The sequence below is a fragment of the Sus scrofa genome, chromosome 14 (genome assembly GCF_000003025.6).
Source record: "Sus scrofa isolate TJ Tabasco breed Duroc chromosome 14, Sscrofa11.1, whole genome shotgun sequence".
Lineage (NCBI taxonomy): Eukaryota > Metazoa > Chordata > Mammalia > Artiodactyla > Suidae > Sus > Sus scrofa.
This window is the reverse complement of record NC_010456.5, coordinates 46,621,820-46,643,975: the sequence shown is the minus strand read 5'-3', so window position 1 is coordinate 46,643,975 and position 22,156 is coordinate 46,621,820. Positions and strand designations below refer to the sequence as shown.

At 49.8% G+C, this 22,156-nt stretch overlaps 1 protein-coding gene and 1 long non-coding RNA gene across 8 annotated transcripts in view; both read left to right on the top strand.

Moving 5' to 3' along the window:
• On the top strand, nucleotides 2,523–19,608 carry NIPSNAP1 (nipsnap homolog 1). Its single transcript, XM_005670786.3, is given in 11 exon segments — nucleotides 2,523–2,580; nucleotides 2,583–2,634; nucleotides 9,542–9,669; nucleotides 9,819–9,864; nucleotides 10,099–10,193; nucleotides 13,854–13,924; nucleotides 14,072–14,212; nucleotides 14,529–14,560; nucleotides 14,879–14,973; nucleotides 16,532–16,615; nucleotides 18,184–19,608. Coding segments are annotated over 11 exon segments (852 nt in total). The 5' UTR covers nucleotides 2,523–2,537; the 3' UTR covers nucleotides 18,249–19,608.
• Nucleotides 19,739–22,156, top strand: part of THOC5 — a 45,265-nt gene continuing 42,847 nt past the window's right edge. For 2 of the 7 annotated variants that reach the window (XR_002338804.1, XR_002338801.1), the window contains exons 1-2: nucleotides 19,739–20,497; nucleotides 21,431–21,680. This is a non-coding gene — a long non-coding RNA (THO complex 5). Of the gene's footprint in view, nucleotides 20,498–21,426; nucleotides 22,041–22,156 lie in introns of those variants that run through there. The other 5 variants (XR_002338803.1, XR_002338802.1, XR_002338805.1 and 2 more) reach the window with 5 other exon arrangements.

The following is a 22,156-nucleotide window of genomic DNA, read 5'->3' as shown; positions in this document are numbered from 1 at the left end:
AAATGCTGTTGCCATGTAGCCTCTGTTGGCATAATCCAGCCACAGGTCACCAAGGCTGCCCACTCCACTGTTAGACGTATTCCTGTCCTGAGTGAGCAGATGCCTCCACATCATCTCCATCGTCTGATGATATTTGATGGTGCTGAACAATCAGAATACATTTCTTTGGGGGTCAGGGGGCTTTCACATAGTGTGCACACATTGCTTCCTCTGCCTCAGGTTCTCCTTGTCCTGCTCCCTTCTGGCAAGCTTTCCGTGTTTACCCTTTAAAGCTTAGGTCTGGAGTTCCTGTCATGGCGCAGTGGTTAACGAATCTGACTAGGAACCATGAGGTTGAGGGTTGGATCCCTGCTCTTGCTCAGTGGGTTAACGATCCAGCGTTGCCGTGAGCTATGGTGTGGGTTGCAGATGTGGCTTGGATCCTGCGTTGCTGTGGCTGTGGTGTAGGCTGGCAGCTACAGCTCCGATTTGACCCCTAGCCTGGGAACCTCCATATGCCACGGGAGCAGCCCAAAAAATGGCAAAAAGACCAAAAAAAGAAAAAAAAAAAAAAACTTAGGTCTAAAGTCAGGCCACCTGTGAGGCCCGATAAAGATGGTCACTCCTACCTCTCCATGCCTGCCACTCTTTGTTCCTCCACCCTGTGACATGAGTGACATCTTACTTGCTGTACCTCCATCTACCCATCTAGGTTTTTCCTGAGTGGTTGTGTATGGGAACCCTTCAGTCATGCTCATTTTCAGAATAAGAGCTCACTCCCTTTGGGTCCCTCAAAGAGCAATGAGGCCCAGCTGTGCGCCTGCTCCAGGCTCTGGCTCTTTGTTAATACAAAGAGCAGCCCTCCAGGCTCCCAGGCTTCCGTCTTAGCTACAAGACACCAGCCATACTGTTATCTTCATTGCATTTATTTTGATGGTTCTGCCTGCATATAACAGTTGATTTGGGTAATTTATCATAATGATGCACATTTTCCTTTTTAAATAAATCAAAGAATACATGTTCATTGTAGCAACTTTAGAAACATAAAAAGTTCAAGTCTCACTTCCTTAAAGAAGTTATTAACCCTTAAAAGTATATAGGACCTCAAATTTTCTTTCCCCCCCTCCCCATGATAAGTCCTCATAGCTCCCCATGCTTCTTCATACCCTCTATCACAATTGGCCAAAATACTTTTGTGTATATTTTTCACTTGTTCAGTACGTATTTAGTATGTCAGGCAGGAGAGGGCTGGGGAGGGGTAGGCCTAAGGTCTTTGCCCTGGAGGTCAGTACCAGTTCGATTTTTGTCTCCCCATCCAGGCCTTAAATTCCAAGAGGCTGGGGGCTTGTTGTTCTGATCACCCTGGTGTCTCAGATGAGAGCACAGGGCCTAGCCAGGTGGACTCAATATTAGCTGAAGGAGAAGTTCCAGTCATGGCTCAGTGGAAACGAATCTGATTAGCATCCATGAGGGCACAGATTTGATCCCTGGCCTTGCTCAGTGGGTTAAGGATCTGGCGTTGCCGTGAGCTGTAGTGTAGGTCAAAGACACTCAGTTCTGGCACTGCTGTGGCTGTGGTACAGGCCAGCAGCTACAGATCTGACTCAACCCCTAGCCTGGGAACCTCCATATGCTTTGGGTGCAGCCCTAAAAAGACAATAGCAACACAAAATTCCAAGAGGGCTGGGGGCTTGTCCTGACCACCTTTGGTGTCTCAGAGCTAAGCACAGGGCCTAGCCAGGTGGACTCAATATTAGCTGAAGGAAATCACAAAATTAAAGCCTCCCCTCACTCCTCCACCCTAAGCATACGAGAGGGAACTAGCATCAGAGGATAGACATTCTTCAAGTGTGGGCAAGCAGTCTATGCACATCATCTAGTCTCTCTAGAAGCTATTAGCCTCCCTAGCCCCTCTGTGGGGTCTGCAGGCTCTCTGCTCCTGCCATGTCTGTGACCTGGGGGATTGTGGGCTGAGAAGGGATTAGTTTGGAAGTCAAAGCCGAAGAAGGGCCTGAGGCCCCAGGAGGCCCAGACAGAGATGGTAGAGAAGGATGAAAGGGAAAAGGAGTTGATAGAGAGGAAGCGAGCCTGCAACCCAGAGCTTTGTCCGTCTGTCTTAAAGTGGTAGGGGGTTTGTTCCTTAGATAATGTGAGAAACGCTACCTTTGCACCCCTCTCCACAGGAAAACGCACCGGCACACATAACTGCATACGCTTTCAGTGGGCTTACCCTCTGCTGTTCAACCTTAAGTGCCCTCTTAAGAACCCCTAGTATTATTGTTCAATCTTCCTATTTCACCCAATTGGACTCTGAGGCCCAGAGTCGGCAGTGGGTTTGCTCAAGGTCACAGAGCAAGTCAGTAGCAGAGCTGCAGTGGCACAGAGGACGAAAACCCCAAATTTTGCCCAGTATCTGCATCATGGGATGGACAGGGACAACGCCCACCTGTCTGGGTGGAGATGGAGGCGGGCGAGCCGGTGGGGCGGGGCTTACTCACGTCCCGCCTCCGCTGCCGGGTTCGGGGGCGGGGCCTTCCTCCAACCTGCACAGCTCCAACATGGCTCCGCGTCTGTGCAGCATCTCTGCGGCGGCGCGGCGGCTACTGGGGGCCCAGGGCTTGGTGCCCGGGACACTGCGGCTGTGGCTGCGGCGCGGTACGAGCCGGGCAGGGGCGGCGCGCGTGGGGGGTGCAGGGGTTCGAGCCAGGGGCCGGGCGCGGGGGATGGGCAGAGACTCGGAGTTGTACTCTAGGGCTTAGAGGCGGGGGCAAAATCTAAGCCTGGGGAAGAGCTCTAGGCAAATGGTGGAGGTGGGAAAGGTATGCGCAGTTTCTTTGTCCTATTGGGTACCTGGCTCTGGGAGAGAATGAAAGATGGGGTGAATGTGAGGGGCAGGTCCGGGGCCATGGAGAGTGGGAGCGGGCGGCGGGCAGGAGGAGTGGCCCCTTCCCAGACCTTGCGGTGATTGTGAGAGAGCACGAGAGAGCACGCTTCTAGGAGAGGCAGCTCTTCCTTCGATAAGCAGTGGGAGATCTCCAAGGGCCATGGATGCCTAAACCTGAACAGTACAAGTGGAGCAAAGGAGGCTTGAGAAGGGATGGGAGTTGTCCAAGGTCACTCCCCCTGCGGTCCTGTGGCAGCACTGGGTCTGGACCCAGGCCTCCTGACACCCCCGTGCTCTTTGCACCACAACTGTTTTTGGCTTCCGGGGAGAGGGAGGCTGGCCGAGCCTGGGTTTTTGTTTGGTCCCCACTCTGTACTGAGGCAGGGCTGGGCCTCCCTGGCTGGCCCCTCCCTCTTCTGTATATACTTGTAGCCCAGTAGCCCTGTATATACTTCCTCCATTTCTGTTCTTATCACCCCATACACACTTGCCTGTCTCCCCCAATAGACCATCACCTTATTTTTCTGTCTCCCCAGTCCCTAGCATGGGGCTCAGGACAGTGTATGCTCAAGAACATTTGCCAAAGACATAAGGACGCCTGTCCCTCCACCTGTGGAAGTAGGGGTCTGTCCCTCCCACAGCCCAGGTGTGAAGTTGCAGAGTTCTGTTAGACCTTGCCGTGGGGTGTTAGCTGTGCAGTGGGGTTTTGGGGAGACTAGAAAGAAAAGCCAGGAATGTGCCTTCACTCTGACTGCCCAGTAATTGCGGAGAAAACTGACATCATGGAGAGAGCCTGGAGTTTGCCTGGCACCAGCAAATCTAACTTAACCTTTTTTTAGTGGGCCAACCTTGCATGAGTCATTTGGCCTCTGGAAGCCTCAGATTCTTCATCTGTAAAAATCGTGGTAAAGTAGGATGTATTGCATAGAGTTGTTGAGGATTAACAAGGCCATGTGTGTGAGGTACCCAGCCCAGGTGAACTTGCAACAGATGTTGCCACCTACACCTACATCTCAAGCATTTTATTCATGAGTCCCTGGTAATGTCAGGGCTAAAGGCGCTTTAGGGAGGTCATCTTCCACGAGCCGTTTGTTTTCCAGGTGAGGAAATTGAAGCTGGGGGCAGGACCTCACTTTCCCAGGGTTACACACTTGGTTGGTGGTAGAGCCATTTGTGTGATGACTGTCCAGAGGCCACAAAAGGAGCATGGGACATAGAAGCATCCTGCTGTTCCTCACTTATCCGCTCTGTAACCTTGGACAAGGTCCTGAACCTGTGATCCTTGTTTTCCTTCTCTGTAAAGTGGAGATGGTGATCCCTGCCAGGTGTTTTGCAGGATTGCTGTGAAAGCACTTGATTAATACTTATCAAGTCTCTCAAGGACTGTCTCGAAGTTACTTTCACCTTGGTCCCACCTTGGATGCCTGGGAACATCTCCTCTTGTCGACCTGGCCCTCAGTCTGCCCCATAGCTCTTTGCAGTCACTAGAGGGGGCCAGCAGCAGCCCTTCTGGCCTCTGAGCTTTGGGGGCTACTGAGGTACAGATACAGCATGAACTTTGAAATCAAATGGAACTGGATTGGAATCCTCTTGTCCGTTGATTAATTGTCCTTAAATAAGGCATAAGACATCCCTGAGTTTCATTTTTCTCAAGAAAAAAACAAACAAAAAACCATATTGTGAGGAGTTCCTGTCGTGGCTCAGTGGTTAATGAATCCAACTAGGAACCATGAGGTTTCGGGTTCGATTCCTGGCCTCGCTCAGTGGGTTAAGGATCCGGCGTTGCCATGAGCTGTGGTGTAGGTCGCAGACTCGGCTTGGATCTGCTGTGGCTGTGGCTGTGGTTGTAGGCCAGCACCTACAGCTCCGATTCGACCCCTAGTCTGGAAACCTCCATATGCCTTGGGTGCGGCCTTGGAAAAAGACAAAAAGACTAAAAAAAGGAGAAAAAAAAATTGTGAGGATCACTTCTTAGCACATAGTAGGTGCTCAATACACAGCAGTTATTACTGCTGCACTAGTAATCCTGTTGTTAACACAAGTTTAGTTCTTCTCATGTGTTTTCTTTTTTTCTTTTTTTTAGGCCTGCACTGGTGGCATATGGGGGTTCCCAGGTTAGGGGTCGAATCGGAGCTACAGCTGCCAGGCTACATCACAGCCACAGCAATGCAGGATCTGAGCCGTATCTGCAAACTACACCACAGCTCACGGCAACGCTGAATCCTTAACCCACTGAGCAAGGCCAGGGATCAAAGCCGAAATCTCATGGTTCCTGGTAGGATTCATTTCCCTGCGCCACAACAGGAACTCCCTTGTGTGTTTTCTAAAGACACACTTCTGGAACAATAAGCAGAAACGTGGCCCCTTTCTCATCAGCCACCTCCAGACAGAAGAGTGTTTTCAAATGTGCTCAGAGCTATGCTTCCTAGCATATAAATCTAGAATATTTCAGAGCAGTTTTATGTGTGGAGGCACCAGACGGTTGATCCTTACTGAGGGTGCAAATGTGTCTCAAACTTTCTCATCTGGGACAAATATTGAGCAACTCCCATTCCAGAAGCGTTGTGCTAAGTGACCAGGGGGATGGAAGTATGTCTGTGGGCTACCAGTGTGGCTGGGGAGACAAGACATTCACATGAAAATGATGAAGGGACTGAGAGGGAAATATGAGAGGTGTTTTTATGCAAGGGGCTGAGCTGGTTTTTCTAGGCCTAAGGGGCATCCTTAATGCAGATTAGATACCAGAATTTTTGGTGTTTCTGGGATCATTTACTGAGATTACATGAAAAAGAAAAAGAAATTGGGAATGCTTTAGAGCAGTGATTCTCAATCTTGAGCATGCATTAGAATCCCTTGGTGGACTGGTTAAAACCCAGATTGCTAGGCCCACCCCCAGAGTTTCTGTTGCAGTGGGCCTACCCCTACCCCTACCCCTACCCCTAATGGGGCCTGAGAAGTTCTAGCAAGTTCTCAGGTGGTTCTAATAAGAGGGAATCTTGGCTCCATGGCCACCAAATTTAAAAGGGAATTCGCTCTGGAGAGCTTGGCAGTATCATTCAGAGTGAGAAATCCAAGTGGAGACATCCAGCCTTGGTTTTATTAGGCAGTAGAGGAATAGCATCACAACAATGGTGTTTTACAAAATTGCTGGACGGATTAGGAGAAAAGGGAAAGAGTGGGAGGAGTTCCCATTGTGATTCAGTATGTTAAGGACCCAATGTTGTCTCTGTGAGGATGCAGCTTCAGTGGGTTAAGGATCTGGTATTGCTGCAAGCTGTGGCATAGGTTGCAGATGCAGCTTGGATCCAGAACTTCTATATGTTGCAGGTGCGGCTGTAAATAGAAAAAAAAAAAAAAAAAAAAAGTGAGGGAAGAATGGGAGCCAGGAGATTAGTTAGGAAGTTAGGTCAGAACAATGATATTAGCTGTGCTGCTGAGTTAGCCTTTCTCTCTAAAAGACACATCCTGTTGTCTTTATTTACAGATGAGGAAGATGAGGCTCAGAGAGATGAAGCTGAGGTGGGGTTAGCCCTGGGTTTGTCTAGAACCTGTGCTCTTCACTAATTCTCCTGCTGGCAGTGGGGATGGAAAGGGCCCCTGAGTCCCGAGTCCACACTCTGAGCCATGGTCCACTCTTTCCTTTCTTACCTCCCAGATTTCATCATTTTCATGCCGCTCTGTCTTAGCTCTCCATACGCCCTCCACCCCCCATGATACACACTCCCTCATTCATTCCCCAAGTGTGGACTGTGTGTGCCACGTGCCCGGCACTGTTCTAGACACTGGGAATACAGCAGGGATACACAGCACAGACACATTCCGGTCCTCCTGGGGCTGCTTCTATGGGAGACAATAAACAAGGCACGTAATAAAAATTCTATAACGTGTTGGAAGGAGCTACAGAAAAATAGGGTGAGAAGGATGTGGAAGTTCAAGGACAGGAGACTGCTGTGGTTTCACTGGGAAAGTGGAATTTGAACTCTTGAAAACGTGAACCTACAGATGCTAGTTTCAAGTTCAGACCCTGCCCTTGGATCTTCTTGGGGCCTGTAGAAAAGATCTTCAGAGAGAGGCTGCCCTACCCTGCTCTTTTGACATGTGCGAAAACCAAGACCTGGAGGTAGAAAGGGTTCAACAGTGGTGGGAAGAGAGGGGAGCCCTTCAGAGCAACTGGACCCCCTTCATTTCCCAGTCCCTCAGATCCCAGGATCTCTCTTCAGGGCTGGCCACTTGGCTGTTTATCTTGGTCACTGCTGATGTTAATAAATTACTCAAAGCCCAGTCCTGGAGCAAAGGTCTTGGTTGACAAATAGTAGGAGTTGCTGTCCTTCCTGCCACTGCCCCTTCCAGGGGGAGCAGGCTCTCTACATTCAAACCAAAGGTCAAGTCCCTCTGCCAGTGAAAACACCTGGTTCTTCACAATATCTGCCTGATGCTAGTTCCCCAGGGCAGTACCTGACCTCAGGTGGGGCTGGCTTTAGATGAAAGAGTTTTGGGTTCTTGCCTGAGCTCTCTGCCTCCAATGTGCTGTGTCACCTGGGACAAATTTCTAGAATCTACATTATCATGTCATTACATTGATTCAGCAGGATCATGTTAACTGAAAAGCTGATCACACTTCCCTGGCACAGAGGATATTCTCAGCCAGTCTTATCCAGCATGTAAATCTTTATTCTGGTCCCAAATTTTCATGGACTTCAGGGAGTTCCCTTCATGGCTTAGCAGTTAGCTAACCAGACTAGTACCCATGAGGATGTGGATTCTATCCCTGGCCTCGCTCAGTGGCTTAAGGATCTGGCGTTGCTGTGAGCTGTGGTGTAGGTCATAGACTCAGCTCAGATCTGGCGTGGCTGTGGCTATGGCATAGGCCAGTGGCAACAGCTCCAATTAGACCCCTAGCCTGGGAACCTCCATATGCCATAGGTGTGGCCCTAAAAAGATGAAAACAAAACAAAACAAAAAACAATAACAGGAATTCTATGTTTGGAAATACTTTTTTTTTTATAGGTTTTTTTTTTTTGCTATTTCTTTGGGCTGCTCCCGAGGCATATGGAGGTTCCCAGGCTAGGGGTCAAATCGAAGCTGTAGCCACCGGCCTACACCAGAGCCACAGCAACGCAGGATCCGAGCCGCGTCTGCAACGTACACCACAGCTCACGGCAACGCTGGATCATCAACCCACTGAGCAAGGGCAGGGACTGAACCCATAACCTCATGGTTCCTAGTCGGATTCGTTAACCACTGCGCCACAACGGGAACTCCTGTTTGGAAATACTTAAAGTAATTTTTTTAGCCTTATAAAAATGATAGTAAATAGCGAAAAATTTAGCCATCTTCCTCTCCCTTCTTCCAGGTAAGCAGTATTAACAGTTTGGGACTAATCCTTACTTGTCTTTCTCTATGCTCATATAAATGTATCACCACATTAAGATGCTTTTTAAACTTTATCAGTTCCAGCACTTGCTTTGTATTTTGGAGAAAAGCAATACTTTGATTTGCAAGATACTCATTCTAGCCACAGAAAAGCCTGTAAGAAGGAGAGGACTTGCTGATGGGGCCCTCAGTGCCAGGCTCCCTGGGTGGTAATCATCCAGTGGGAGGGGGGCTGGCAGTTCAGGATGGCTACAAGCTGCACCACCGCTTTTAAGTAAGAAGATTTGCCACCTCTGGCAGCCTAGAAATCTCCACCCCTGCTGGGAACTTGTGTGGGGAGTGCAGTTATGATCTAGCAGGACCTGGTGGTTGGTTCCCCTGTCCTGAACAAGGTACACATGTCATTCATTCATTCATTCATTCTCATAGCAACCTAACAAGGTGCACAGGGCAGATATTTGTCCATTAAGTGTTGGCTGGATGAATGAAGATCTTGCCTTTTACCCACCCATCCCCTGCTCACCACCACCACCAGCCTTTATCTGCCAAATAGGCCCTGGAGCTTTGGAGACTGGCCAGATTACCTCCTTAAGAGAGAGAGCCTACCCAGACTTCTAGAGGCCAAGTTCAGCCTCATGCATCTGGGCTCACGCAGAGACCTCTGGATGTAACTGTGTTCCAAGGTTCACTTCTCCTAGTGGACTATGACCTCCTCAAGGACAAAGCATATTTGTCTTGGGCTCTCCTTTGTAGGGCCTGAGATCAGGCCAGGTGTAGTGTGAGCACCAGGGAGGATGGTGAATGCAGCCTTCTTATCAGGGAGAATAGAAATTGCAAAGAAAGCACAGTTAAAGAGCCCAGTATGTTCAGGGAGAAGCACACCTGGAGAGCAGGATACCCAGGTGGGAGTGGACAGGAGGAGAGGCTGACAAGATTATTTGAGCCATCATGGGTTTTGAACATCAGGCAAGGTGGGTTTGGAGTTGATCCTCTTGGCAAGGGGCTATAGCTGTGTGATCCAAATGGAGGATGTCTTGGAAAGGGGCAAAGTGGAGGCAGGGAGGCTGGAGAGAAAGGTGGGTCTGCCTCTCTTAGCCTCTTGAGGCTCAGTGGAGCTTCAAGAAGCAAACTGGGCCAGCCAGGATCTCTAGAAGGGACCAGGTCTGCTCAGCTGGCTCTAATGACATATCTTCTGGAGCTGCCATGGGATTCCATGGCCCCATTCCCAGAAATGTGGGTCACCAGCCCAGGGGAGCAGGGCGTCTGAGCAGATGGAAGCACATTCTTCTGAATTCTATCCCGCAGGTTCTATTCCAAGGACAATGAAGGCAGCTGGTTCCGTTCCCTCTTCGTACACAAGGTGGATCCTCGGAAGGATGCCCACTCTACCCTGCTGTCTAAGAAGGAGACCAGCAACCTCTACAAGATCCAGTGTGAGTGTCAGCTGAGCTCTGGGGCCCTGTGAGGCTCTGGCTGGGACTTGAGAGGGTCTGGGATATTCCGAGCTGTCCTGGGAGCCCAGGCCCTGTGGGCCACCCCGCCCCCCACAACTTCACTGCTTGCTCTGTGTCCTCTGTTGCAGTTCACAATGTGAAGCCCGAGTGTCTGGATGCCTACAACAGCCTGACGTGAGCCCCCTCCTGTCCCAGACCCTGCTTGGGTGGGGACCTCTATCCCAGCCCTGTTCTCTGTGCAGAAATCCAGGGGGTACAGGTTTCAGAGCCACAGGTCCTAAGGATGCCTTGTGCAGCCTCTGCATCTTAGAGATGGGGAGACTGAGGCCCAGCCCTGAGGGTCTGAGTTGGAAACTGGGGCGCTGGTGGCTGATGTGAGCCCTCCTCCTGCTCTGTGCCTTCCCACAGGGAGGCCGTGCTGCCCAAGCTGCACCTGGATGAGGACTACCCCTGCTCGCTTGTGGGCAACTGGAACACGTGGTACGGGGAGCAGGACCAGGCTGGTGAGCTGCCCACCTCTTCAGTACCACTGCTGCCCAGCCCAGTGGCTGCCCTTCCCTCCATCTGCACAGTGGTGCCCAGAGAGGTCTTTATAAATGCAGCCCTCATTGGCTCACTCCCTGCTCAAATGCTGGGGCTGCCCCCTCTGCCCTTGGGGTGGCCTGTGAGGCTCTTGAGTCCTTCCCTGTCCGGCTGCTGACCTCATCTCACCACGTCCTCTTGCTCGCCGTATGTCCCGCTCAGGCTTCTTTCCATTCTTTATATGAACAGTTTTTTTCCCCTAGTTCCAGGCTGTTGTTCATGCTGTTTCAACAGCCCGAAGCGCTCTTTCTCTCTTGCCTGTCTTATATGGCGTACTCCTCTACTCACCATTTACTTTGGTGTAGACATCACCTCCTCCTGGAAGCCTCCCCTGACTCAACCTGGGTGGGGCACCTCTCTTGGCTCCTTAGCCCCAGAATGTGCCCCTTCACAGCCCTGACCGTGTGCCCTGTTCTGTCTGTCTCCCCATGTTGGTAGGTGGGGCCCCTGCTTGTCTTTCTTCACCATTGAATCTCCAGTGTGCAGTTCATATTTGTGGAATAAATAGGGAGTCCTGTCTGAGCTGGTTCCTTACAGCTTCTTGGGGCACCCCCAGGAAGCCCCATCTCACTCAAACATGCCCACCCCAGTTGCTACCAGCCGTGAGGACTCATACATGAATTTGGTTCACTCACAGAGTCTCAGCTACTAAAAGGGGCTTTGGAATTTAGATCTGCACTATTCAGGAAGGTAGCCACTCAACACATGTAGCTATTTACATTTAAATTGGGTAAAGTTAAAAATGAAAATATCAAGGGTTCCTGTTGTGGTTCAGCAGTTAACTCGACTAGTATCCATGAGGTTGCGGGTTCCATTCCTGACCTCGCTCAGTGGGTTGAGGATCTGGTATTGCTGTGAGCTGTGGTGCAGGTCGCAGATGTGGCTTGGATCCCATGTTGCTGTGGCTCTGGTGTAGGCCCACAGCTGCAGCTCCAATTAGACCCCTGGCCTGGGAACCTCCATGTGCCACGGGTGCGGCCCTAAAAAAGACAAAAAAAAGAACAACTCAGTTCCCCAGTTACACTAACCATATTTCAAGTGCCACTGAAAAAATATGTGACTCCTGGCTACCATCTTGGACAGCACAGATGTAGAACGTTTCCATCAGGGTAGAAATCCCCTTGGACAGTGCTGATTAGACTGCACGCAGCACAGGGAGCTTCTCTGGTACCGCCCTGATAGAGGGTGCTTTAAGCTTCCCTTGAACACTCCCAGCAACAAGGAGCTCACTACCTCGCAAGCCAAGCTATCTCATCCTTCAGTAGCCCTGGTAATTGTGTTTGTGTGTTTGTTTTTTAATTTTTATTTATTTATTTATTGCTTTTTTAGTTCTGCACCGACAGCAAATGGAGGTTCCCAGGCCAGGGAACAAATCAGAGCTACAGCTGCCAGCCTACATCACAGCCGCAGCAATGCAGGATCCAAGCCGTGTCTGCAACCTACACCACAGTTCACGGCAACACTGGATCCTTAACTCACTGAGCAAGGCCAGGGATCGAACTTGCAATCTCATAGTTCCTAGTCGGATTCTTTTCCACTGTACCACAATGGGAACTCCTATTTGTGTTGTTTGTTTGTTTGTTTTTTTCTTTTTTGCCATTTCTTGGGCCACTCCTGTGGTATATGGAGGTTCCCAGGCTAGGGGTCGAATTGGAGCTGTAGCCACCGGCCTACGCCAGAGCCACAGCAACACGGGATCCGAGCCACATCTGCAACCTACATCACAGCTCACGGCAACACCGGATCCTTAACCCACTGAGCAAGGCCGGGGATTGAACCTGCAACCTATAGTTCCTAGTCAGATTCGTTAACCACTGAGCCACGACGGGAACTCCCCTATTTGTTTTTTAAATCTGTCACCTGCAATTAAATTCTCTTAATCTTAAATTCTCTTTCAGTAACAATTATTGACACATTGATAGTGGGGTAAGAAAAACTGTCTTCAGTTCCAATCCCTACAGTTTTCCCATTTTAGGCACAACTTAATCAATTCCAGAAGTACTTCTTGGATTTTTCTAAGTATTTCCTAATTGGGAAATAAACTTTGAGGAATGGGAACTTGAAATTTTTTTTTTTTTTTTTTTTTTTTTTTAGGGCTGCACCTACGACACATGGAAGTTCCCAGGCTAGGGGTCAAATCAGAGCTGCAGCTGCTGGCCTACACCACAGTCACAGCAACACGGGATCTGAGCCATGTCTGCAACCTATACCACAGCTGATGGCAACCCCAACTGACAAACCAATCCTCATGGATACTAGTCAGATTCATTTCTGTTGCGCCATGACAGGAACTCCTCAAAATTTTTTAAGACCACACCTGAGGCATATGGAAGTTCCTGGGCCAGGGATTGAATCTGAGGCATAGCTGTGACCTGTGCTACTGCAGTCAGGTTTTTAACCCACTGTACCACAGTGAGAACTCCACATTCAAAGGGTTTTTGAGTGCCTACTTGTGTGCCAGGTGCTAAAACCTGAAGAATATTAAGGTGGACAAGTAACAGACCTGATTCTGTTCTTCATAGTTTATAGTCTTGATGGTTCAGACAGATATAAACTAAATAGCCATGCAAGCAAAACTCAGTACTGGCCTGGGAACTTCCATATGCCAAGAGTGTGACTGAAAAAGAAAAAAAAAAAAAAAAGAGAGAGAAAGATGGTGCAGAGACCAGCATCTCTGGATATGTCACTCTACCCCTGTCACTCCATACTGCACACGCTGTTCTGTTCCTTGGTTTGGTTTGGTTTCTCTTTCTTTCTTTCTTAGCCATGCCCACAGCATGTGGAAGTTCTGGAGCCAGGGGTTAACCTGTGCCACAACAGTGACCCAAACCACAGTAGTGACAACATCAGGTTCTTAACCTACTGTGCCACCAGGGAACTCCTCTTAGTTTCTTCTTTATTTTTTATTTTTATTTAACAATTTTTTTATTATAGTTGATTTACAATGTTCTTTCAATTTCTGCTGTACAGCAAAGTGGTCCAGCTTATATATATATATATATATATATATATAGTTTTTTTCTCATTATTCTTCATCATGTTCCATCACAAGTGATCAGATATAGTTCCTTGGGCTCTATAGCAGAATCTCATTGCTTATCCATTCCAAATGCAGTAGTTTCTTTTTAAACTTCATTGTCCTGGAGTAATCCATCTCAGCCCATCAGACCTACCCATTCCTTTGCTCAGCCTGTCCCTCACAGGCCTGGTGGTCAGCTTTACACATGCTGCTGCTCCTAGGGTCCAAGTTCATGTTCGATCCTCTTGTTGCTATTGAAGGGAAGTTGCGTGGGAGCATTATTCTCATTTTCAAGATGAGGACATTGAGGCCTAGAGGGGTCAAGGGCTACCTGGCAGAGCTGCAGCTCAAACCTAGGTCCCTTGGGCTTGTGTCCCAGTTTTCCCCTGCCCAGTGCTTCCCCAACTAAGCCAACGGGAACTCAGTCCTGGTGCTACAGGGATCCAGGCTGGAGACTGCCCTCTCCCCTCCTCGGTAACATACACATCTAACCAGCCTCGGAGTAAGCAGGGCAGGGTCCTCCAGCCCCCTGACCTGTACCTTCCTCCCTGCCCCCCAACAGTACACCTGTGGCGATTCTCAGGTGGCTACCCAGCCCTCATGGACTGCATGAACAAGCTCAAAAACAACAAGGTATGTTGGTATCCACTCAGCAAGCCTTTCTAGATACCGGTTCTGGCTCAGCTCTGTGCTGGGGGCTTCCTGCTTTCCACCCCGTGGGACACAGGCCTGGGGTCAGGGTCCTTCCTGGTTGCCACACCTAAACTGCCATGCCTACAGGAGTACCTGGAGTTCCGAAAGGAGCGGAGCCAGATGCTGCTTTCCAGGAGGAACCAGATGCTTCTCGAGTTCAGCTTCTGGAATGAGCCACAGCCTCGAGCTGGCCCCAACATCTACGAGCTGAGGACGTACAAGCTCAAGGTGCCTCCCCTACTAGGTCCCCACCTGCCTCCTGCCTCCCCAGCAGCAGAGCTGCTGTCCAGGTACCCTGAGGTGGACAGGCCCTGTGCCCCAGCACCTAGACTGCAGCTTCTGGCCTTTTCCATCCTAGCTCATTACAGAGGTGTGTATGCATGTGTGCATACAGGCACACCCAGGTGTGAGTCAGGTCCCCTGAATGAGGCCAAGCAGCCCTTGGAGCTGGGGAGACATGACAGTTTCCCATCCTGACCCAACAGCAATGCTTGGAATCCCAGGTGGGGGCTTGTTCCCACCCTCTGCTCTGGTTCTCTTTCAGCCAGGAACCATGATCGAGTGGGGGAACAACTGGTAAGTGGCAGTGCCAGGGAGTCGGGGGGACCCTGCCCAGCTGTACCAACAAGGCCATTGCTGAGTCACCTTGCCCAAGGTGCTGTGGCATGGGGATCCAAGAGAAGGTTATGATCCGACCAGGGGGTGAGGATCCTATAGACAATTGTGGTAGAACCCCTCCCCAGTGGCTACACCTCTGTCACTCCTGTCCCCAGTCATTTTGGAGCCCTCCCTCAGGCTCCTCCCTTGTGTGACTGGGGAACCAGCCTAGGGACACATCAGAAGGCCCTTTGCATGGGCCCTGGCCTCTGCCCCACACTCTTCTGCTATCCCTAGGGCTCGGGCCATCAAGTACCGGCAGGAGAACCAGGAAGCAGTGGGCGGCTTCTTCTCGCAGATAGGAGAGCTCTACGTTGTGCACCATCTCTGGGGTAGGCGGGGGACCCTCAGGAGCCCTCTGTGGGCCCCTTTCTTTACCATCACTCTGCCTCGACAATGCAAACACATTAGTGCCCCTGTGGAGTTTATGTTCTAGCAGAGGGAGACACCACCTCAGAGGTAAACTAGCAAAAATGATAATTTCAAATTACTACAAATCACAAAGAGACAGGGAGAGATAATGAAGAAAAACATGGGGAGTTCCCATTGTGGTTCAGTTGCAACGAATCCAACTAGTATGCATGGGGATGCTGGTTCCATCCCTGCCCTTGATCAGTGGGTTAAGGATCTGGCGTTGCCGTGAGCTATAGTGCAGGTCACAGATGCAGCTTGGATCTGGCCTTGCTGTGGCTGTGGCGTAGGCTGGCAGCTGCAGTTCTGATTTGAGCCCTAGCCTGGGAATTTCCATATGCTGCAGGTATGACCCTAAAAAAAGAAGAAGAAAAAGAAAAATGTGGGAAACTTTACTAGATTGGATCAACAAAGAAGTCCTCTCTGAGGCCTTCTTGAGGAGGTAAAATGTAAGCCCACCTAAAGGATGAGGAGTTAGCTGTGAATTGCCAGGGAAGGTATTTTAAGTAGCAGGAACAACATGTGCAAAGCCCCTGTGGCAGGGAGAGGCCTTCAGGGTTTTGAGAAGTATATAGGAGGCTGGTATGGAGAGAGTGGGGAGATGGGGATGGTCCAGATTAGACTGGGCTCCTGCAGGCCATGGGGATGGGTTGGGGTTCTTTTTTTTTTTTTTTTTTTTAGGGCCACACATGCAGCACGTGGAATTTTCCAGGCTGGGATCAAATTTGAGCTGCAGCTGCCGGCCTACAGTATAGTCACGCCAGATCCAAGCCATGTCTGCAACCTACACCACAGCTCACAGTAACACCAGATCCTTAACTCACTGAGAGAGGCCAGGAATTGAACCTCCATCCTCATGGATACTAGTTAGGTTCATTACAGCTGAGCCACAATAGGAACTCCAGGATTTACTCTAAATATATAGAATCGGGCATCAGGAGATGGTTATACTAGTTCAGGTGGGAGAGAATGGTGGCCTGGCCAAAGGTTGTGGTTATAAGGATGCTGAGAAGTTCTCAAGTTCATTGGTCTGGAGGTGGAACCAATGGGACTGGTGAATGAATGGCCTGTGTTGGGTGCGAGAGCAAGAGAGGCTCCCAGACTTCTACTTAGGCAGCTATGTGTTGCTTACTGAGACCTGTGGAAGAGTAGGTTGGAGAGGTTGGGAGTGTAATTTTGATCCTTGGAAGTGTTACATTTGAGACGCTGACACTCAGAGTAGATAGGTTAGGTGGACACCGCATATACAAGTCTAGAGCCCTGGAGAGAGTTCTGGGCTGGAAATAAACATTCGGGAGTTGTCAACAAGTGTACTGATTGGATGAGATTGTCAGAGCAGACAGTGTTTGCTAACAGTTGGGGGCATCTGGGGAGGAAGAGACAGCAGGGTGGGGTCTGGGGCAGTGGAAGAAGGGCCTCGTGCTGGGTACAGGATCAGATCTTCTGAGCCCAAGGAATGAGCCTATGCCTTCCCCACAGCCTATAAGGACCTGCAGTCTCGGGAGGAGACCCGAAACGCTGCCTGGAGGAAGAGGGGCTGGGATGAAAATGTCTACTACACAGGTAAGCACCTCCTCTGAGTTCATCTGGGCCCTTTGGAGGTCATCTGCTAAGAACCTTACCTGAGGATGGAATCTCCTTTTCAAGGAGATCTGATATCACTTCATTACCTCCAGTGACGGGGAACTCACTTTTAGGACAATGAGTTAGTTTCTATCCTGGTGGCATGTTCCATGTGATGTGGGCCGTCGTAGGTGAGTGCTCTAAGGGGCGATAACACAGCCAGGCTCCCCTGCCTCAGAGAGGTGTTGTGGTTGCGTGCCCAGTGTGACCTTGGGCATGGTTCTTCACCTTGCTCTTCCTTTTTCCATCTGTAAGAGGCATTGGTTATAGCGCCTTCCTCTGAGGGCTGAAGGAATGGTTCCAGGAGCTTATTCTATTCTAACTTGCTTTTTAGGGCTGCACCTGCGGCATATGGAAGTTCCCAAGCTAGGGGTTGAATCAGCTACAGTTGCTGGCCCACACCATTGCCAGATCCGAGCTGCATCTGCAACCTACACCACAGCTCATGACAACACCAGATCCTTAACCCATTGAGGCCAGGGACTGAACCCACATCCTCATGGATACTAGTCAGATTCTTAACCCACTGAGCTGCAACAGAACCCCTAGGAGCTAATTTATGAAAAGTGCTACACCCAGGCTCTGGCACAGAGGAAGCACACAGCAAAATATTTTCAAGCAAGCTTTTTACTTACAGTGTTTGCCACTTTGCCAGGATGCCTGAGAAGCACCTGGAGTCAGTAGGTGCTGATTGAGCCCTCACTGTGTGTCAGGGACTGTGGCAGGAAGGGGGTTGGGAGGCACAGAATGAATAGGAGTTTGTCCCTGCCCTTAAGGAACTTACAGCTTAGCTGCCACACTCACCAACTGGTGTGTGGGAGAAGGTGTCTCCTCAAGGAGTTAGTGGGAGCCTTGCTCTTCAAAGTGTGGTCCCGGGAGACAGTGTCAGCATCTGCTGGAAGCTTGTTAGGAATGCCGAATCTCTCCACTCCCCCTCTCCCCCCACCACTGAATCAGAATCTGTACTTGTACAAGAGCTGTATTTAATTTGTAAGCACAGTAGAGTTTAACAGCTCTGAGCAGGAGGAAAGAGTCCATCTTTCTGGGTGACCTTGGGCTGGCCCCCTCTGAGCTGCGGCATCCCCATTTGTAAAATGAGTCAGTTGAATTAAATCGGTGTTTTTCACACTTTAGCCTTTGGAGGACACCTTCACAGCTTTCATCTTACCAGTCGATTTCCACTACAGTTATTGTCTTGATTTTTTTCTTTAAATCCTCCTACTTTGTCCTAAGCGATAATATCTGTGAAGTCGTTTTTGAACTATGCTAGTTATTTTTTCACATACACAGGAAAATAAATGTATAGTTATATGAAAAATTTTCAGAGCTGCATTTCATCACAACCGAAGACCCCATTGTCTTACAACTGGGGAGACGTGGCCCTCTCCTTGGGCCATCCCAGGAAAGCAGTGGGTCTTTCCCTCAGAATCCCAGGCCTTCTCTCCTTTAAGGGCTAGTTTTGGGGGTTGGCATGGGCCACCTTGTGACTTCTGCCTCTCTCTCTACAGTCCCCCTGGTGCGACACATGGAGTCTCGGATCATGATCCCTTTGAAGATCTCGCCTCTGCAGTGATGCTGCTGCTGCCTCCCCCGCTCCATCGGGGTAGCCAGGGACAAAGGGGCTTCCAGTCCTGCTGTCTTGGTTTCCTCTTGGATCCTGTGGACTCTGGCGGGTAGTGCTCAGCTCAGACAAGGGAAAGCTGAAGGATGATGAGTTCTGAGGACTTATAGTTCTGCCCAGACCCTTCCCATCGTCCCCACTCACCCCTTCCCCTGTGTTGGAAGCAGTTTTTATTTTAAGTTCTCTGAATGAAGAATAGCAACCTTTTATGTCTTCTTACGGTTCCCTCTAAGATGACTCATCTCAAGGCCAGCAATCCACAGTCTCACCCTGGAAATCCTCAGTTTAGCTTTAGCTGCACAAAAGGTAGTGTGTCCAGTGGTTAGAGGTGGGGTAGAAAGAGAGAAGGTCATACCAGGCCAGGCTCTCACAAATTCTCTGGTTTCCACTCAGCCACTGAGCCAAGTCCCTCCTCCTGGAGAAAAGCCTAGAACTGCCCCAAGAAGCAAAAGGGAAAACCCTCAAATTAGCAAAGTCCGCTGGACATCCACATATTCCACCCAATATTCTACACAGAAAGGCTGGGAAAGGGGATGGGAGCTGGGAGGATCTGGGGGAGGGAAAAAGAATGGAACAGGAACTCAGAAGGTAGAACTTAGGACTCAGAACTTGTGTTGGAACTGCAGAATTTGGAATATAGAATCGAGAAGATAGGAGTTCCCATTATGGCTCCGTGGAAACAAATCTGACTAGTATCCAAGAGGATGCAGATTTGAACCCTGGCCTCGCTCAGTGGGTTAAGGATCTGGTGTTTCCAGATGTGATGGTGCTGTGGCGGAGATCACAGATGTGGCTGAGATCCCATGTGGCTGTGGCATAGGTCAGTAGCTGTAGTTCTGATTCGACCCCTAGCCTGGGAACCTCCATATGCTACAGGTGTAGCCCTAGAAAAAGACCAAAAAGAATTGGGAAGATTGAACAGAGGTGACGAGACCTCTTGGGGAGTAAGTGTAATACAAGACAGTTGCAGAGAGGCCCATCTATTCCCCAGACAATGATGTTGAGAACTTGAGTGGTTCTAGCCCTTCTGTGCAGGCAGCATCTCCTGCCCTCCTTACTGCCCTCTGCAGCCAGAGCTACTGGGCTAGGTACCATATTTCCCTCACTCTGCATTCCTCTTCTCCCTCTTCACATTCTATCAGCCCGACCCTCATTCTCCTGGGCCATTGGGTATGTGGAGTGGGGTCAGTGACTTTGGGGGCTTCCTCAGTGACACCCACACCTCATGAACCTCTGGGTAGCTTGATTCTGCCTCCCTTTCAGGAAAACTTATGCTGGTGTTGATGGAACCAATTAAAATATTTACTATAAACCACGGGGTCTTTTCTTCATCTGCAAGGAATTTTGGCAGGTGCCCAAGGCAGGGCTGGCTTCTCCACGTGGCTGATCCACCCCAGTGGAGGGTTTTTTGTTTCCTGAAATCCTATCGAGGAGCATCCTCCCACTATGGCAGAAGGAACTGCACTATATAACCAGGGATTCGGGACATGTGTTTCTGCCTTCAGATAAGTAGGACTTAGTAAACTCTATCTGTACTCATACCTGGGGTAGAAAATGCTTGAAACTGTCAAATGCTGCATTAGATTTGGGGCTCTACCCTAGGTAAATGTGGCCTAAAATGGGGAAAATACCGATCAATCTTTGCGGGGGTGGGGGGAGGAGGCTGAATGAAATGGGCTTAAAACCCTCCCTGACTTGCTGCCCTCACTAGTGTGGGATGTTAGGGTGGATGTGATGGTGATTTAGAATCCAGGTTATGGAAGCAAATCCACAGGGATCCAGATCTTAACACCACCACGCTGGGTTATCCTGGGCATGGGCAAATTCATTCAACACCTGGCAGAGCTCCCATAGTTGTCGGACATCGTTTTAGGCGCTGGGGAAAGAATGAACGAGGCACATAAGAGGCTTTGCCCTTGCAGCCTCGGTTTCCTAGTTTCAGGGGGCAGCATGAGGCTGCTGGCTGGCTAGGACCCGCTCTGACAAACCAGGTGCCGCCTCCGCCGGCGTCCGCACCTCCTTGCTTCCCAGCAGATACCAGCACAGCAGTCTGAGCCAGGACCCTTCGCGCTTCGCTTCCGGCCTCCGCGCCTCGCTTCCGGTCGACCGCTCCTTCCTTCCGCTTCTCTATGGTGCGCGGTCCGCAGTCCTCCCGACGCCGGAAGTGGCTCGTTCACCGGGACGGATTCTGGGCGCGTGCGGTGAGAAGTGGGCCTGGATGGAGCCGGGAGGGTCCGGGCGGGGCGCGACGCGCCTGGACTGGGAGGCAGACTGCCCGAGGGCGTCCCCTGCCTGGGGTCCAGCTCCGCTTCTCCGTCCTCGTTCCTCGAGGACCCGGGCCGCTCTGCTCAGCGCTCTCTTTCCTTCTGTGGGAAATGTGTGCAGCATCGTCAGGCCCCACCTCAAGACGATGGTAGTGTTGGTGATAACAGCTCACAGTTATTCTGCGCTTGTGCGTGCCAGACACTCTACTGTGGTTGCCCAAGTCAGGATTTCCCACCCTTAAGCCTTTGGGGTCTCTCGCCTGTGGAAAATCAACTTATCATGCATGACTGTTACCTAAAGGTTTTTAACTGAGTCACTTTTAAAATTCAAATTTAAGAAAAAAATTTAAGTCTCTACAGTAAATAGAAAACAACTTTCACTTGTTTTATGCAGAAAATAATGATAAAAATAATGTATTTACAAATTCCTGTCATGGCTTAGCGATAAGGAACCCGACTAGTATCCTTGAGGACAGGGTTTGATCCCTGGCCTTGCTTAGTGGGTTAAGAATCCGGTGTTTCTGTGTGCTGTGGTGTGGGTCGCAGACATGGTTCGGATCTGGCATTGCTGTGGCTGTGGTGTAGGCCAGCAGCTGCAGCTTCGATTCGACCCCTAGCCTGGGAGCTTCTGTATGACATGGGTGCAGCCCTAAGAAAAAAAAAAGGAAAAAAAATTAACATATTTAATGTTCAGAGTTTATCATTAATGATTAGGCTAGATTTCACTGCCTAAGGATCTGAGACAGGGTCCCTTTGTTAACAAAGGACGTTGGCATTCATAGATGTTAAAGACAAACTAGGGATATAAGACTGTCTCCTTGAAGCAATCAGAAGTTTCTAAAAATTGAAAAGGATTAACTTTCTCCCTAGGTGTTCAACATTATCGATCACCTGTGGACCATCAAAAGCCTGCTCCCAGGTCATCTTTATCGTCTTCCTCAGTGGAGTGCTTCCTGTGTTAATGTCCACAATAGCCCCAGAGGTAGGGACACCTGTTCTCATGTGATTTATAAAGAAACAGACCCAAAGAAAAGTGAAGTGACTTGTTTCTGGACTCATAGCCATGAAATAGAGGCGTGGAGACTCCATCTCGGGGCTTCTGTGACTCAACTTGGATGAGGTATTGGCTCCCTCAATAAGTGTAGCTGATGGTTTCATTGGGTTGGGGGTAGTGCTGCCCATCTCAGGGGCCTTTGGTGACAATCACAGGTAGCAGAGGAGGATACTTTGTGACCCTAGCACCCCATGAAATATTGGTTCCATTCTTTTATTTATTTATTAAAAAAATTTTTTTTTGCCTCACTCAGGGCATACAGAATTTTCTGAGCCAGGGATCAAACCAGAGCCACAGCAATGCCAGATCCTTTTAACCAACGGCGCAGGGCTGGGAATTGAATCCTCGACACCGCAGGGACAATGCTGGATCTTTAACTCTCTGTACCACAGTGGAAACTCCTGGTTCCCTTCTTTTAAATTTCAGGTCAAACTGGGAGTTGATGGCTTGGAGAGATGCTATAGTGGCAAGACTACAGGACACAGTAACGTAGTTGTCAAGAGCATGGATGTGGCGTGGCTTGAGACCAAGCCTTAGCATCC